At 33.3% G+C, this 16,824-nt stretch overlaps 1 protein-coding gene across 1 annotated transcript in view; it reads left to right on the top strand.

Annotated features, from left to right (window-relative positions):
- Nucleotides 1-10,467: 10,467 nt before the first annotated feature.
- LOC112978656 (aspartyl/asparaginyl beta-hydroxylase-like) overlaps nucleotides 10,468-16,824 on the top strand; it is a 65,316-nt gene continuing 58,959 nt past the window's right edge. The window contains exons 1-6 of the mRNA XM_026092299.1: nucleotides 10,468-10,552; nucleotides 10,691-10,747; nucleotides 12,045-12,112; nucleotides 14,208-14,307; nucleotides 14,421-14,462; nucleotides 15,158-15,208. Coding sequence (XP_025948084.1) covers nucleotides 10,468-10,552; nucleotides 10,691-10,747; nucleotides 12,045-12,112; nucleotides 14,208-14,307; nucleotides 14,421-14,462; nucleotides 15,158-15,208 — 403 coding nt within the window. The remainder of the gene's footprint in view (nucleotides 10,553-10,690; nucleotides 10,748-12,044; nucleotides 12,113-14,207; nucleotides 14,308-14,420; nucleotides 14,463-15,157; nucleotides 15,209-16,824) is intronic.

The following is a 16,824-nucleotide window of genomic DNA, read 5'->3' as shown; positions in this document are numbered from 1 at the left end:
AAAAGTGTTGTTAGCATTCTGTAGAAGTAAGTTAACAATAAGATAATAGAGGCATGTTTTTTAGTAGTTTAATGCTTTATTCAGATGCAGTTACAGTAAGCTAAGGTTATTGGATGGCTGGCTGCATGGTGTGAGATATTGCTAAAAGTCAAAGCTGATTTGTTTAAATTGCTTAAAGCTTAAGTAGTTAAATAAACACGTTTAAACTGGTATTTAACAAACATTAAGCAAGAAGATGATCAAAGCTTGTAGATAGTTGCTCATAAAATATATTCTCTGATCTAAAAATGGTTCTCTTATTGAACATTTCCCCCTTTTTTAAATGAAAAACTAAAAAGTAAAAGAAGCAATTAAAGAACCAGTCAAGAAAGTAAAGGAGAAGCAGGAATCCAAGAAGGATGAAATCAAAGATGAGGAAGAAAAAAAGAAAGCCAGGAAAGGAAAAGATGCTGCTGTTCGAAAGGACAAGAGAACTGTTGAGATGGATAAATTAAAGAAAGATTCTGACAAGGTTAAAAGAGACAAAGGAAAGGAAAAAGGCCTAGACAAAAATGTAAAATCCAAGGATACGACAAAAAAATCAGCCAGTGAAAAGGATGGTATTATTCAGGTGGGAAAAGACAAAGAAACAAAAAAAATGGCTAAAAACCCATCCAAAATTTCTGAAAGCTCAGCAAAGGAAGACAAGAAAGAAAAGAAATAAACAGTGTTCCAGTTGTGCTAAGTAGGAACAGACCTGAAGGATGAGCATATTTATAGGAATATGGTAAATATGGCAATAAGAAGATCATGTTCTGTAGAAATGATAAGTGTGAACAAAGGTTTTATATAATCACTAATCACTTTTTGAAAACTGCTACACATGTACTGACATTGTAAACAGAAAGCAAAATGTCTGCTGTGAAAGTCAAATATGTACRTATGTTAATGTATCTTGGCTAACTTTATGTGTATTGAAAACAGAATATCAAATTAATGCCGGTTACTTTTAAGCATACTCTTAATGTAAATCTGAAAAATTTCCTTTCTTTGTTTGCTTTGTATGAAAATACTATTTTCTTGGTGTGGAGATGAAAGTGTAATGTTGTGTATCAAGTATAACTTTAAAAGCAAATGAGGATTATCTGGACACATGCAGTAAAAATCCATGAGTTTGGGTTTTTTTTGTTTTGTTTTTTGTTTTTTTGCCAAAAACAAGAGTATTAATGGAACATGTTGTCATAGGATGATAGTAAGGAAGTGTAAATTATTCTCCGGTAAACTTTGTTGCCCTAGGTAGACTGATAAAACTATTTTAAAGTTGGTTTGAGCATCTGTGTAGTGTTGCATTTAGTTGTGTGACTTCAGCRTATACTCAGCCAAAGTGCTACTACACAGTTTGTATGGATCCTGTGACAGTATATTCTGCCTTTTTTTTCTTTGTTATCTTTTGGTCTGAACTTACTTCGTTAACTCTTCAGTTTACTGTGGCCGGATTTTCCAAATTATTCAACCGTTCAAAATCAGGGTCAGATTTTCAGAATTGCTTTTCCTCTAGTAGCAGTCTTCCACCGGAAGCTTCCAATAAATACTTATGAAAATTAGACCTTTGCACCGTTGATGAATATTGTTTGTTTTCATTCCTATTTAAAGAAGAGTGGTGTTCTTTCGTTACTGTATTCTAGTTGAACTTGATTAGAGAACAGCTTCTGTTTTACAGCTATTAAGATTATTTTCTTCAAACAGCACTTTTTAAGTACCTGACATTTCTGTAAGCAAGCTCCTATGTTAATTTGCTGTTATATCTTCTATATTTTTAGCAGTGAGGAGTGATTTATCCAGCAGTCTAATTAGAATAAATAGGAGGTTACAAAACATTTCTTTGGAAGGATTTATCCTTCAATATGTTATTGAATCTATACTTGCTTTCTTGTTTATTGAGGAAAGGAATATTTTCTAATTTTACTAGACAAATAGTGTTGCTTATTTTGTTGAAACATTAATTACCCAATAAAATTACAAAAGATTCAGAACAAAATTTGTGATGACAGTTGAAGATTTTTTTACTGTAATATTGCAGTATTTTTTTAAAGAAAATAAAACAAAAGAGTGAAGTAGAGCTTGAGTGTATGCACGCRGGTGGCAGTAAGATAAAATCCTGAAGGTTGATTCCTATGTTCTGTTCTTGGGCCTGCTTCAATTTTCTGTATAAAACTGTTGGCAATGCCTGTGTGTTGATAGAGYACATACATGTCTCTCTAAGATGCTTTGGTCCCTAGGGTTAAAAGATGTGGTAGTAGGGTAAGATACAATATGATTCTTTGAGAGGAAACTTTTTAAAAATAGATTAAATAAAAGTAGTGGCAAGTAGTACAATACCTTAAGATTCTCGCTCTGATAATTGAAAGAGTTGATGTATTGAGCTACTTTTCAAATATTTATATATGTGGGAAGAAGGGGGAAAGATGCGTTTTACAAAAATTATACTGTTGAAGGCGCCTTTTGTTTAAAAAAAAAAGTGTAAAAATTTGTTATCTTCAGGAATCATATTTGATAAATGCACTTGTGTAATGAGTTTTATTTTTTAAGTTTCAATGATGATAAAGATATATTTATTTGTCTTCGCTCTGTTTGGTGTTAAGTTACACATTTGATAGAGGAACGCTAAAATCACATATCTCAGGGCTGGTGGCAGAGGGAGATAGTGTATGTCACTTTTTGTTTTCTCCTCTAGTGCAGCAGAAATTGTAATTGTCTGGGGAGTGAAATTTGGAATGAATTTCTACTTGCTATATATTCTTGTATATGACTCAAAGTCTGTCTGGTTCTAAAATAGTTCCTTTTTCAAAGAACATTTCTTTTGAGCAGCACTGTAGGCTATACAAATACGCACATAATAAAATGAGATTTTTGCCCCGGAGGTTTGTTGTGCTGTTACGTATCTCTGTGAAATATTATTGTCATTCAGTTTAACATGGCAAGTTACCACTTAAACTCAAAAAATGCACCAAAAGTAAAAACTGAGTGTAACTTTATTTTCATATCAGATGAAAAAGTATCTTGCAAAAAATATATGATATAGCATACTGCATACTGAACAGGTTCAAATAGGGGACAGTGAGAAACACCCATTTGATAGCTGGTCTATAAAGCATCAAAGCAAAAGTGAGAAGTGTGCAAGATAAACAAAACATTTGCTAGTCACTTCTTTCCTTTTATGCACTGTAAGTGCTTGCTTGTTGTGAAGGACTGAATATCTTTTGAAATGCTTTGAATGCATTTATTGTTCATGAAGCAGAGAAAATGGATGTCTTAAAATGGAGGTGTGGGTTATCAGAGGTTATAGGCTCAGTACTTCTTTAAAGGATGTGTATATTATAAGAGAGTGGATTGTATGTGTGAAAGTAGTGTGGCTGTTTCTACTCTTCCAGATTCTAAATTCTGAGATTGTGGCTAATAAGTAATTAGCTTCCCCCCCTCCCCATTCTGTATTTAAAGCTGATTATAGAATGAAGTAACTTTTCACTCTTTTAGTCATTAATATTACTGCAGCAAAAGGTGAATGTAAGTGTTACCCAATAATATTTTTGAATATATATATTTTTTTAATGAGACAGGAGAAAATTGGCAAAGAAGAAAGGTGTAAATTAGGCTTTTTTCTCTAGGATCTGATCTTGCCTCTATAGTAGTGGGCTCTTAGCTATGATACTTTTTAAAAATACTTAATGTAGTTTAGATAATACAAAAAGTAAAATTAGAATTAATTCATTTTTCTCCTGTTCATGTTACATATATAGGATAGTGGAATAAATATATGTGCTTTTCACAGTTCATAAAATAATAAAATCTCTGTAGTTTACACAAAGTTGTTTTGAGGCACACCAATCATATTTGTACTGAGATATATCTGACTCCAGCAGAGACTTAATAATAATTTTTTTAAAACTTTAGTGCCTTGAAATACAATACTTATGCTGTTTCACTTACAGTTCCTTTTATAAGTCTTGGCAGCAGCAGAGTACTCATTATAGTGTAGCTTGTTCTTCTTTAATTATTATTACAATTCAATTCATTTCTTTGCATACTACTCTGAGAAACCAGTTCTGTGGTGGGTTTTTTTTTTTCTCCTCCTGAGGAGAGATGCTGTTTTTTTATTTAAGAAAGCATCTTTAACTTAATTGACCTCACAACTCATATTTAAGATCGAATCTAGGAAAACCAACAAAGGATCACAGGAGAATTCAGTTTGGAAGTGACTTCAAGAGGTCTGTAGTCCAACATCCTGCTCAAAGCAGAGTCAACTGAGATAAGACCAGGGTACTCTGGGCTTTATCTAGTCTGATCTTGAAAACCTCCAAGGATGGAGACTGCGCAACCTCTATGGGCAGCCTGTTCCACTGACTGAATGTGCTCACAGGGAAAAAGGATTTTTTTATATCCAGTCAGAATCTTGATTGAAGCCTTCTTAAAGGATAACTGAAAGGAGGATTAGGCTAACATCAATAAATTCTTCTTGAGGATGTGATGTCTTAGGCTGTGGCATAATCTCTCAAGCTTTTCACTGTGGTTTCTGAAACTAGGACAGAAAATGAGAATTAATGACCAGCTTAATCTTGGACAGATATTTATCCAAGTAAGATGTAAATTACCTTTATCTCTTACCTTGATGTTGATCATTATTACTACTTGCTTGCTTTTCATCATGTTTTGATCCAGAAAGACTTAGTGGTATAAATAGTAAGCATCTTGGTGGCAGAATTCCATCAGTCATACTTTTTTCTGTACTAACTCAGGAGTTAAAAGAAATGCAAGACTGAGATTACTTGATATTGAAGACAAAGTTAGATCTAAAGATTTCTTTACAAATTCCTATGTTAAATCTTGGAAGGTCTGATAATCTCTATCATAATGAGCAGTACATTGTAAAGTTCAAGGCAGTTATTCATAAAAACATATATAAAATATAAAAATGATCATATGAAACACTGTTTTCCCCAAAGAGAAGAACAGTTAAAAAAAAAAAGAAAGAAAGAAAAGAAAACTGCAGCATATTTTTCTTATAAATACTGAGCAGACCATGAGAATAGCATTGTGATTTGTTTAGTTACTTTGAACTAGACACGGCTGCTTAAAATTCCATCTAGTTTTTCTCATTATATTTTTTTAGGTCTTCAAAACATATATCTGTATACTGTCTGAATATACTTTAGTCTTTGAGTACATTATATCAGTATGGCCCTGTAGTAATCATTTATATATCTTTTGAATATACCTTTTGAATACCTTTTGGATACCTTTTGAAGTGTTTAATGTCAATTAATTTTTCCTTTGTTATTGAAATAATTGGAACAAGATTGTCTCTTTCTTAACTTTAGTTTTTTTTGTTTTGATTCAATTATATATTAACTTTATAACTGAAAAATGCAGGCCTTAAAGAAAGATCTGTCCCAGCACAGCCAACATCACCAGAATCTGAGGAGACCRTTCAGCCTGCTGAGCAGTTTGTCGAATCAGGTAAGACGTCTAGTAAACCACAGATGAAACAAAAAACACACTGTTTCATTTGAACTGTAGTTATGGTTCCTCAGTATGGTGTTTTTCCTTTGGGTAGAAATATAAATCTTTCATGCTATCGCTTTTATGTGGTGTTTATCTACTATAGTTTATTTAACTGGAGTCACTGCTAGTAACTTTATGTAAATCACCAACCACTGAAAGTTTATAGGTTATGTGTTTAGAAGGCACTCATCTGAGCTCTCATGAATACCAGTGGAGCAATATCACATCAGATAATTTTATGCTGGTGTACAGTTGTGGCTGTAATATATATGCAACACTATCAACCAATCAGAATGACAGCAGCTTTTCCACATTAAAAAAAAAATCAAAATTCATAAAATCATTCACCTGCTTGTGGAAAAGGGAAAAAAACATACTACCATTTATATTTTTTTTATTTTAATTTTTGTGCCTGTTCGTAAAATCGAATCAGTTGTCTCAACCTAAGCAGATGAAAAACACAGAAGCAGTTGTATAACAGTCATTCTCATCCCCAAATAAATATTAACCACAACAAAATTGATATGACAAATTTTGTAATTTTAGTAATAGCACTGTTCTCATTTTCTGAAGTGATTTAGCAACAATAGAAAAGTGTCTTGTTATTGTTTAATTCAAGCACTTTTGCATTTCAGTAGTTTTAAACTAAAAATAGAAAGTAGAATCACTTGGTAAGCTTATTCAAATGTTCATTTTTCTACTAAAACAAGTAGTACATCATAAATACAGTAAATTTGGTGCCTAGTGGTGAAAAATCACTTAAACATAAAAGAAAAAAAAAAGTAAAATTTATTAGGTTCAAGAGGAGTTCCAGTAAAGATAATTTTACRTGTCAGCTTTCAGGTATGTGATAGGCATTTGGTGTTATTCAGAGACTGTATTTTTTTCCAGTTCTTGGAAGAAGTGCATCCTACTAGATGTTTATATGAACCTAAACATGATAACCCACAAAAGTTGAGCACATGGTTAATAAACTGGAATATAGAATCTGTTTTTAAAAGACTTGAATTTCCTTTCATTATCGTTTATAAAATATATTCCATTTAAGGTGTCATTTTTATGTGTTTACGTAACTGGTGCCATTACAGACCTTTATTTGAGAATAAAATTGTGATTGTTTTCACATACCATTGAATTTCTTGATGTTAATTTTAGGACATTTATATGAAGGCAGTGCTTCTTTACCRATTCCTGTTATGTTCTGGGTTTGTGTGTTTGGTGTTTGCTTGGCCCTGAAATCAGTCTGGAATTTCTTCTGCTATGAATTGCCTGGAGAAGTCCTTGCTATTGGAATACTAGTATCTATTCTCCCTACTTATAAAATAACCAACCCTCCACTTATGAAACTGACCTTTTGTTGTCAAGCTATAGCATGCTAGTGCTGCTGCCTAAATTGTAGGAATGTGATGGATGAAAGTGTTAGTTAAAAGATTACTCAGGAGAGAATTCTTGATAGGAATAGTTATCTGAAATAATGATGTTATTGCCACTGAGAAAAAGATACATGCAGAACACCCACTGTAAGTAGCTGCAAGTAAATTCTTTCAATTCATCTTTAGGAGTTTTATTAGAAATAGATGCAATACTTTCAGAATTGGAGAGTAAACAAAACCAAAATGTTTTTGTAGTTGCATGGGTTGCAGAGATTCATGAAATAAATCTGTACAGAACCTTATGGAATGAGACTACGAAAAGCTGCAAGCCATGAGCTAATGTATAGGCTTTGTCTTTTGCACTTATCTCTGCTGCAACTTGTAATCCTTTCAGAGCACAAGAATGCTGAAGTAGAATTGGAAGAGGAAATTCAGTCTGTTCTTCATGAAGCTCTCCATTCCCAGTCTGGTATGCATTAATACTTAGAAATCACTGAAGAATTTATAAATACTGTCCAAGGCTAGACAAATCTTCAATTCTTATTTTAGTATGCACTCAAAGTACTTTTGCCTGCACAGAAAGTCCTAATAAACAGATTTGTAATTCCCAAGAAAATTTTAGAAGTTTAGTCAGCAAATTCTACTACTGTAGCCTATTATTCAAGAGATGTTGGGCAGCAGTAGCTCAAATCACTCAGTTGACAAGATCTTCCTCAAAATACTGTATATAGTGCAAGTATAGTTAAATGGAGATGTTTTTACTGTGTTTTTCCCCATGAATGATTCTGACACTGGTGAGTCAGTGCAAATATTTTGGGATTATACTACTGTAAGGGGCAATTGATTTGTCTGCCCCCGTCCCCTTCAAGGAGTAGCTGAAAAATATTAAAGGTGTGCTGAAAGCTCAATATTCACCGGTAATAAAATTTACCGAAGAGTTGGTATTCTTTAACATTCTGTATTATTAATTAGGAGAGAGACATGAAGATGTAGATGAAAGCATAAATGACCAGTGGCAAGTGAAGGAAGAAATACCTGAAGAAGCTTTTGGAACTCCTACAGCAGATGACTTACATGGAGAATTAGAGAATGAAATGCCAGAAGCATATGAGTTGCCAGACTCAATTCAGAAAGGTAAGGAGTCTGCTTCCAGGCTTGCTAGTTTATAAAACTAAATTTTAAAAGTATATTTGCAAAAGCCTTTTCTAGACAGTCCTATTCATGCTCTACTTTCCTTCTAATGTGGCTCTGTAAGAGAATGCTATATATGAATTATAAGTCCCACTGAGAACGTAACAGCTATATCCTGCTGCCCTGAAGCGTTGATAGGGTGAAACAAACTTGTTTGTAATTAAAATATTAAAGCAGAATTAACTGGTCTAAAACTAAGTTAGGGAAGAGTATTTCTGAGAAGATGCTTTTATCTGAAGTACTGAAAATTTTGTATACCTTAAGACATCTTTTTGTTAAACTCATGCAATGGGTGTCATCTAAAAGTTCTGATTTCTGGAAGTAAAATGACATTCTTATTTCATGACTGAAGTAGTTGTTTTCAGTCTGAATTTATTATAGCTGCTTGTTTTTGCATCTCTTSCTTTTGTCCATGGTGCAAGTTAAAGTAGAGGAATAGATGAGACATTCAAATTCTGTTTTTCTTTGTTTAATCTTTAGCATGATTATTAAGAAGGCAAAAGTGAATATATTTTATTTTCTTTACACTTAGAGTTTCATGCAGGTGGATTTTAAAACATTGTGCTTGAATTAGAACAGAACATTTTGTGGGGAAAGCTGTCTTTATTTGAGCAAATGTATATACAGCATATGTGTGTATTTATACACGCATRTACATACTCAGCTTTACATATGTATTTTTTTCTTTCAACCTATAAAATATCTTTCTGATATTAAAAGAAATTTGCGTAGAATGCCTGCTTAGAAATTTGACTCTATCCTTCCATAACATTTTGTTATACAGTATGCAGCATTATATATTGATTTAAATTTTTAAAATGTGTAARTATATCTTTGTCTCTCAGACACTGATATTTTAGCAGATGGTCTTGGAGCAATGGAGCCTGAAACATATGAAGTTCCAGGTATAATTCTGTTTTTTCCAAACTCTGTAATACTGGTTTTATGCCTTTATGTAGCAAATGATATGAGAGAGGAAAAGAGAAACTGTTCAGCTGGTTTAGTAATACATGATTCCGAAATATTCCCCCCCCCCCCCAAACTGTTCTTTTTGATTATCTTGGATGTTTTTACTCTGACTGAAAGGAGTGTATCATATTTGCTATTGCAAATGCTACTATAAGGGATGGAGTGATAGGTAAGAAAACTTTGTTTTCAGTAATGCAAGAACTTCATTTATACTTTTTTCTGTGTTTCTGGCTGTTGTAGATGTATGTTTAGGACCCAGATAAACAGATCTGTGGCTGTATCTAAGAATGTGGGAATGAGGTTTATTGCCCATATTAGTCTGTCTTTTTTTTTTTTTCTACAATGCTAAAATTCTTCTGGGCATTGTTCTTGTCATCAGTCAGAGATTTGTCTTCTTACTTGAAACCTTGCTGTCATCTTCTGAAAGCTTACCTTTCCATCAGGACTGCTCATTTCTTTATGGCCAATTATACTATCAGAGAATCAATCAGCACCAAATGCTTCCTAATGAACTGTCCTTGCACTGGCTTCTGTACATCCTAATTGATCTTAATGCTTTTTGAAATTTTACTTGGACTAATCCAATAAACATCTAGGCTTCTTCATGCTGCACTTGATGCCATATAGGAATTTTCTTACTTTGGTTTCATTAGTCCCTCTTCCTGCAGTTTTGTTATCATACCTAACATATAAAAAGAGAGAGATTTATTTAGGAACTTTAAGTGGATATTACAGTTTTTCTGTTGTCTGAAAAGTATTTTCTTCTGGATGTTAGTAATTGTCTATTGTACAYGCAAGCCTCTTCCATTTACATCAAATATTGATTTCAGTTTGGACTAGGCTTATTGTCTTTGGCTAAATGTTAGTTCTGGATTTTGCAGCATTGCTTAATGCCAAATATGACAGAACAATAATTTTGTTTCTGTTTGATACAGCTAAAACTGCTTATTTCCACCTTTGTGAGAAACTGCTGCTTTCCAGCTACCAATTTGGAATCCTTGCTGCTACACTTCAAAAGAAAAAAGAGTAGTTACTTTACCTTCAGTGCCATGTGTTAAGTCTGGTGCATCCTATTGAGTGTAGTTACAGCATCTCAAAGAATTGCAGGCACAGAGGAAAAGAATCTAAATTTTTAGCTAATCTATGAAAAGAAGTAAATTGTTCTATTTCTGTGATACCATAAGTGAATGTACATATTTTTCAAGGTCTGTTTTCTGGCTACCATAGGCAGTGGCTGTCCTCTGTAGATAAGCACTAGTGATTTTTTCTGCACATTAATAAAGAAGCTACTTTAGAATTTTGAAGATAATGGAAGATTATATTTTTAATTCATATTAGGAGAGCCATTCAAAAATCTTCCTAGCAACTCATGGCTTTTATGGGTCTAGTTTTCATAATGAGGGCATATCAGAAGACTGGAAGAGCGGATGGTCCAAAAATTTCCATTGGAATGACATGTGTCCAGTTGCAGAAGTCTGTTTGTAAGGTGTTAATTGGTCAATTTTCAACTAGATCTATACTGTAGAGCTACTTTTAGCTGTTGAAAAAACAAATTGTAGATGGAAATTAAAATAATAGAATGTTAAAGATGTATTTTTTTTTTCATTTTTAATTTACAGTTTCATATGAATATGATATGGGTGTGGAAAACRCAGTAAGTGAGCCAGAAGCTCCAGGTTTGTAAATTTTCGTAACTTCAAATTGCAACATAATCACTTATGCCTTTTTTGTAAAGTGCTTCAAAGTCATGTGTTGTATTCACTGTGCAGTCGTACTTTATTTTCAAATAGTTTTTCAGATAGTTTCAAAAAACTCTGATTTTTGCAGTACTGGTTTTGCAGCTATATTACCATTACAGTTGTGAACGTAACACTCCATGAATCCAATCCACAAGAATTTACATGGGCTTTATTTTCTTCTGTGAATAGTTCTCCAGTCTAATCAATGGGGTCAAGTCCTACTTATATTCTCAATTTTAAGCCTTCTATAAATACATATAAACTTATATTGTGTGACTTCTGGGTGTGTTTACAATACAGTTGTCACTTTCATATAAAACATTGTGGTATTAATTCAAGTATGTTTAGTTCTGTGTTATTCATGAGCTAAGTAGTATGTGACATTTTAACTTCTCTTATGCTTTTTAGCTATTGCGTAACAATTTGTTTAGAACATAAAATATTAAATATTTTAATTTAACGTGACACTGAGCTAATGCTAGAAGATGCTATTGAACATCGTACAGGTACAATCTAAAACCTTATTTTTTTCTTATGAAAGGAACTTGCACTGACCTTTTTTCCCCAAACCAAGCCAAAAAAAAAAAAATTGGATCCTATAAATAGTATCAATCTCTTAGTAAATCATTCCATGCACATTTTYGTTTACATTCTCAAAAATGCAAAGACCTACATGCATACTACTTTTCTATAATATGAGCCAAGTATATTTTAAATTGCATAGAAATGTTTCTGTAGATAAAATACATTTAGAATTTGCCCAAAACATTGAAGTTAGTGTGTATCACTGTTAGGGAATAAGTAATGTCTTTCAAAATAAACAAAAGAAACTCAACCCTCCCAAAAACAAAGCATTTCAAATTATCCTGTAAAATCTTGCTGTATATTGAAATGACTTATGAGCATTTCCATTATGAAATGTAGGTCATTTGTAGATCATTTAATGAATTTTGTGAGAAAAGCCTGCTGATGTTGCTGAACCTTATTTTTAAGTCTGTCTTGTGATGCTGGAAAATGTTTCAGCTTTTTTCCCCAAAAATCTTAAAAAAAATAAAAATAAAATAAAAAAATCAACATAAGTTGAATTCTTAATAATATTGAGTTTTAATACAATGTAAAATACAATGTATTTGAATAGTTTTTCTTGTCTTGAATAAACTTGACACTATCATTTGTGTATATTATTGTCTTTAAAATTTCATGAATTTTTATATTGATAYATGCTTTTTAACAGAGGACAGAGTGCATGAGGATTATAATGAAGAACATGGTATAGAAACTGTTATCTTTAGTGAAATGACAGTATTATAACCCTTTTTTCATCATATTATTATGAAAGTCTTTAATATGAAAGTGAAATTGCTTTGTCTTATAATTTTCTGGGCTTTCATATTACTTTGTAAGTTCTCTGAGGGATTTTTGATGTTCAAACCCCCTATGGGAATGTGCTTGTGAGGAATGAATCAGAATTTAGCACTGGAACAAGTGTAGAGTATTCCTATAGGTTATATTCCCATACTGGTCCTCTTTGTCATGCTTTATATGTGATATAAAAATGTTGAGGACTTTGCATGCCCTTTCTCCTATTAAATTCTAGCTAAGTCAGCTGTAGTTCATTGTATCTGTGTAGCTAAGTGCTGCCTTTTACTGTGCTCATCTTGTCTATAACTATCTAGGGCTTTGGAGACTATTCTGATTTAGTTTGATTTAGTTAATGATTTACTAATGATTACTAAGACCAAAAAAAAAAAAAAAAAAAAAAAAAAAAAAAAAAAAAAAACTAGTGGCCACAGAGTCCTGAAACAATGGCATGTCGTTATGATTCCTTCTGTGAAATCCTCCTGGAGACTACCTTGCTATAGAGTAGTTAAGCATATCTCCAAAACACTCTTGTTTACAGGCTGTCCTTCTGTCTACTGAGCAAAGTACAGTGATTCTTAACTTCAAAAAAAAAAAAGTTTAAGTTACTTCTTTGTCACTAAGAAGGAAATCCTGACTTTAACCTTTGGGACAGAAGTCCAGATCCCATTGAAGGAGTTTTAGTGGCCAAAGGTACATTCAACCCTTAGCCCATCTCTCTCTCCCCTTACCCTGCTTATTTGCCTCAGCTGTGAAGCCCTTGGAAAAAATGTGTAAGCATAAATGGGATGTAAAAGCTAGAGAGACCTAGCCTTTTTCCTGAGCTTATGGCTAATCCTCCTTTCCAGGAGAATCTTATTTTACCATCAGTTCCTAGTCAGGAATCACTTCTGCTTCTCACACCCAGAGATCAAGGAGAAGTGCAACTCCTTCATATGTAGTGGTGAGATGAACAGAGGACCCCTTCACAGACCCTGCCTCCAGAAGAATCTATACATGCTTTTGATGCAAGATGATCATAGAGGTTCCTAAAGGAATTTGCATCAATTCACTGTACAATCAGTTCCAACAGCATTTCATGTTCTGCGGTCTGTTCTGGCCATGGCACAATGACAATGAATTAGTCTATTTTGTCAGTAGTTTATGGACTTTGACAAGCAGGGTTTCATGTGTGATCATAATTGAGTGCTGCAATAAGATGTATATATATATAGATAGATTTTTATAATACTACCCCTTGCAATTAATTGAAAGATTATCTGTTCACATCCTTAGACTATGTGGAGTCAGAGACTGGGAAAATGGAATCAGGAGATACATTACTTTTGGGGCGCTAACTTTTTTCTTTTTAACTATTTATTTTTTATATTGCTTTGCATCACAAGGATAAAAGCTTTTCATAATGTTCCACAATGTCATCAGTCCTCCTCTACTCCTATCATTACTTTTTGTCTTTCTTTGCAAACCATGCTTTTCGCTTGAATTCTGTTCCAATTTCTTTCTGGGATAGCAGAGTAGACGGTCCTGGAACAATGGTAACAGGAGTAATAGGAAACATGTTAGTAAACCCAATCAGTATGAGTAAGCTTTTTAAAGGCAAATGCATCATAAAAAACTAACTTTTCAATTACTAAAAAAATCTTTAAGTTTGCACTGTTCTTATCTTGCTTGACATCCCCTTGAGGTAAAGGTCTTTTAAGGTAAGAGCTTATGGGTTTTTTGTTTGTTTTTTAATACATCTATCAGATGCAGCTGATGCTGCAAAAGATGAAAGTGAGAGCAGTGACCATTCCCAAAAGGATTAAGGATTTTTTTTAAATAAAAATCAGTTTTAAAGTTACTGAGAATTGATGCAAAAAAGGCATTTGTTTAAAAGGTACTGAATATAACAGTTCCATAGTGAAAAAGGCAAGAAAATTTTTAAGCCCCCCCCCCCCCGCCAAATTCATCAAAGTTCAGGTTTGTTTATAACGATTCACTGTTCACAACAGTTAAACATGTCTGTGTGTCAGCTTTGTTCTTTTGTGTTGTATGTAAGTTCTATCAGTTTAGAGCTCAGTTTCACCTTTGCTATGAATTACATGTTTCCTTAGCTGTTGAGGACATTCCCGAGGAGATAAATGAGGTCACAGAGCCRGGTATGTATTTTGTAATAGAGATCTTAAAGTGTTTAAGGGAAATATATGCATTTTAAAGAGTCATGTAAAAAGTGATAATTATATGCTTTTTCTTTTTATACTTTCTTTTATAGATGAAGTTATTGAAGATTTGGAAATTGGTAAAAAGCTATCAGGTATGATTTTTTTATAGTTCACCAAAGAAAATATTTTTCTTCCTCTCCTATTTGTTAATATAATTCCATATGTGTCAAAAATGCATAGAAATATGCTATATGAAGTACTTCCAGCTTTACTTCGAGGGGTGGAGTGTGTTAATTTCCAAGATTACTACTCAAAAAGGCTAAGTTGTAAATTTTTGTATTTGTTGCACTGGTGCCAGGGAATTTCAGATCAGTACTGGGTCAAATGTAATTCAAAGCTGTGCTCCAAAGAGGTCAAAGCGGCAGTGAAGATTTTTTCAAACATGACTTCAGTTCAGTCAGATRGAGCAAAGTGATCTACGCAGGAGTTTTGTCTGAACAGCGATGGTAGAATTTGATGCTATTTCATTTAGTTTTTCCATTTGGAAAATATGTTCTAATGTAAGTAATGGGGGAGGTGATCACTGGTGTTTCACAGAAATAACAAGTATAACCAAAATCACTTCAGGAGTAATAGGAATTAAAGTCAATAATTCAGAAGGGCTAACCTTTTGGACTTTAAATCTGTTTGGTACCTTTTTCTGCTGTTAAATTGACCTGGCTGCTTGTTCTGCCATTTAACTCTTCCTTGTTGTTTGATATTGATTTGATGGGGGGCAGGGAAGAGAGAAAAACTAAATTGTGATGGTACTGTGTGTAACTTTCATCATTAATTTTCTTTGTAACAGTAGAAAGTAAACATACTGAAGATAAAGTGGTCCCTGAATCTGAGGAATCAGGTTTGTATAGTACCATTTGCATGAATTTACTACTTTATATATAATAAAAATTTGGGAATGATAAATAATGTAGAATAGAATTTTGTGCTATAATGAAAATACATTCATAACTTCTTTTTCTGTTTCTGCAGCTTTTTTATTTTAAGGACAAACATAATGATGTGTTTGTTGGAAGCTAACATGTTGTATTTTTAATGATATTATTTTAATAGTTTGCATAGCACTACTCAGTGTTGGAAGTTGAGAGTGCTCCCAGTTCAGAAAAACTTATAGCAAGAAAAATGGCCGTATTAGGTCATGTGAAGATGAATTTTTCCTTACTACGCTCCATCTGCCACCAGCCAGCCCGTAACACATACTCAAGAAAAAGACTGTATCTAAGAACTAAGATAAGTAGAGTGTCCACCAGCTTTGTGTGGTGTGCTTATGGACTTCCTGAGCCAGAAAATGAGTTTCCTTTTCTTCAGGTTTTCATATTGCCTACACTTACCATCCTGGCTATTACGAATTCTTTCCTGTTGTGCCTGACTCCCTCCATGCATGCATAGGGAGCGTAGGTATTCAGATCAGTACTGAGAACTGAACTCTGAAACTAGGTATCAGAAAACGTGGCTGTAATCTTCGTGGGTTTAGCATCTGATGTCTGTGTTGTAGTCATCTATCTGGAATGTATCTGGCCTCCCATGAGAAGCTGTAAGAGAATACTGGGCAGACTTTCTTCTTTTGTAGTTAACTGATATCAGAGCAATCCTGATTTCAAGTTTATTGTGCTCTCAGAGATTGGATATTATTAAAATGAAAAACAATAATAACCAAGTACTTCATCATAAGCAGATAGGAGAAAAATAAATGGCAAACTGATCTTTCGTATTAAATTGGATGTGCAACATAAGACAGTGTGCAACCACCTGTCTGTTAATTAGCAGTGATGAGAATGAGAAGAAACCTCCCTTAACTGGTATACCTGTGCAGAGTCTGGACCATCCATCACATTAGGTATAATATTTTGCAGGTTTTGATAGCAATATCCTTCTTTGCCAGTAGTCCATAAGAGTGTGAGCAAAATCTCACAGTCTTTTTATTGAGGGTGGGGGGAGAGGCATTTAAATCACAGTAGTTATTGGAAATCACATGTATTCTTTACTTTGAGAGTTTTGCTGGTGACTAACTTAAACATACATCCTGGATTAAAAAGAACTGAATTTTGAAGTCAAAATATTTCACAGCTACAGATACAAACATGATAAATGTGTATGTTTTTTTTTAAGTCCATACTCAGTGGCATATGAAACTGTGGGAGATGAGATTTGTGCTGGTACAATTCAGATTTTTAAAATTTCATTTTGAAACAATTTGTAGTCCTGCAAATTATTTTTTGGCCTACTTTAATATTAACCTTTTCCTTGTAAAAATTTAGATGAGATAATTTACATCTCACTTCTGCAAAAGTAAAATTAGTGACCAGTCTTGCTAAGTCGTTGTTTTGAACATAAAGAAAAATAAAACCTTTTGTAAACATTTTAAGAACTATTCACTTTGAAATGATTGTGCACTTTTGATTTACAGAAATACCTGTTCAAGTTGAGGATTATTCAAATGATAATCTAGTGGGGAAG

The sequence above is a fragment of the Apteryx rowi genome, unplaced genomic scaffold, assembly GCF_003343035.1.
Source record: "Apteryx rowi isolate R43461 unplaced genomic scaffold, aptRow1 scaffold_96, whole genome shotgun sequence".
NCBI lineage: Eukaryota > Metazoa > Chordata > Aves > Apterygiformes > Apterygidae > Apteryx > Apteryx rowi.
This window is presented reverse-complemented; position numbering and strand designations above follow the sequence as displayed.